The 1359-nt window shown below is 46.4% G+C and overlaps 2 protein-coding genes across 2 annotated transcripts in view; both read left to right on the top strand.

Annotated features, from left to right (window-relative positions):
* Nucleotides 1-7: 7 nt before the first annotated feature.
* Nucleotides 8-183, top strand: H257_16725 (hypothetical protein; the record flags this gene model as incomplete). Its single annotated transcript, XM_009845256.1, has 2 exons — nucleotides 8-19; nucleotides 64-183. The coding sequence occupies 2 exons, from the start codon at nucleotides 8-10 to the stop codon at nucleotides 181-183; spliced, it is 132 nt and encodes a 43-aa protein (XP_009843558.1).
* A 458-nt stretch (nucleotides 184-641) lies between these two features.
* The window catches only part of H257_16724 (hypothetical protein), a gene marked incomplete at both ends in the record, with an annotated part of 4952 nt that continues 4234 nt past the window's right edge, over nucleotides 642-1359 (top strand). The window contains one exon of the mRNA XM_009845255.1: nucleotides 642-702. Within this exon, the coding sequence (XP_009843557.1) occupies nucleotides 642-702 (61 nt within the window). The remainder of the gene's footprint in view (nucleotides 703-1359) is intronic.

Genomic DNA, 1359 nt, shown 5'->3' with positions numbered 1-1359 from the left:
TTTGGAAATGACATTGCCAGTTCCCAGCGGGCATCCAGTGACAGTTGTTGTGAGGATTGCAAGGGAACGAGTGGCTGCCTAGCGTACTCGTGGACCGACTACAACGGCGGCACGTGCTGGCTCAAGTCTGCTACGGGCTCGCCGATTCCCCGAGTAGGAGTGGTCTCAGGCGTACTCTTCTAAGCTTGCGTTCGATTGCGCTTTTGCCCAAATATGGATAATTATTCCATGCATGTGATAAATCTCAAACACTTCTGTTGCACGGCGAACAATCACATAGGATCTTACAGACTGTACTGTGGACGACGCTGTGATCAGGAAGTTACTTCTAGTACTGTATTAGCCTGCTTTAAGGTCGAAAATGATAGAACTGGATGAGCTCCTCAAGGCTGCTCCTCAAGGCTGCAACATCACAGATGTATAATGATTGTCAAATCCAGTTGGAAGCTAGATCCGCTAGCAGAATTGGCTGAAAACCACAATACAGTATGAACTATGACAAGAACTGGTTGATCGTTGTGTTGTTGTGGCGTCGTAGGGATTTTCTTATGTACTCCCCAACCCCCTATAAGGTCACTTCATTGGCAACCTCCCTGGAAGGCAACGTCTGGGACGCATTTGGGGGGCTTCATTCACGAACGATGACATTCGAGGTGTCTTCACGCGGCGGCAGGTTCCCCCTTGTCGCCTTTTCACTGCAGTGTAAGAGCGTGGTCTGTGAAAAACCATCCACGCTTTAAGGCAGGGATGTTATCCGAACTATTTTCGAGGATTCTGAAAATATATCAAAAATATATCTTAATTTCTATCGAAAACGTGCAAAAGCAGGAACGGTCACTCAAAAGCAGGGATGAATCATCCCTGCTTCAACTCAGGCGTCCCTGCTTTTGACGTTCTGTTATCCGGAAGAATTCACGTTTTAGCCAATCAGGAGTCGTATATGCGTGGATACTTCAAAAAGCGTGGACGGGAATGTTCGCAGACCAGCCCCTAAGTAGCTGTATTTCAGGTGAAATGCTAGCTCGTACTTGACTGGGTTGGGCGGGCAGCCATATTAGGCCGTGTTCGGACACTCCAGAATCCGGATTATGCAAATCTAGGTTTTTGAATCCGGATTATGTCAAAAGTTGCACGAACACGATTCGAACTCTCCCACCCAAATGCCGAAAATTCACAAGAATACTGGTATTCTATTGGCCACATCCTGGTAATTGGATCTATATCATTGGTCAACATTGGTTTTTGCTCCTTTTCATTGGCTCCACTATCTATGACTGCTCTTTTTAGGCATTTGACAGTCAGGTAAAACGAAATACAATGTGCTATTGCGCTTTCGAGTGAAATTTCGTGTTGTGGCGT

The sequence above is a fragment of the Aphanomyces astaci genome (assembly GCF_000520075.1).
Source record: "Aphanomyces astaci strain APO3 unplaced genomic scaffold supercont1.91, whole genome shotgun sequence".
In the NCBI taxonomy this organism is placed as follows: Eukaryota; Oomycota; class Saprolegniomycetes; order Saprolegniales; family Verrucalvaceae; genus Aphanomyces; species Aphanomyces astaci.
This window is presented reverse-complemented; position numbering and strand designations above follow the sequence as displayed.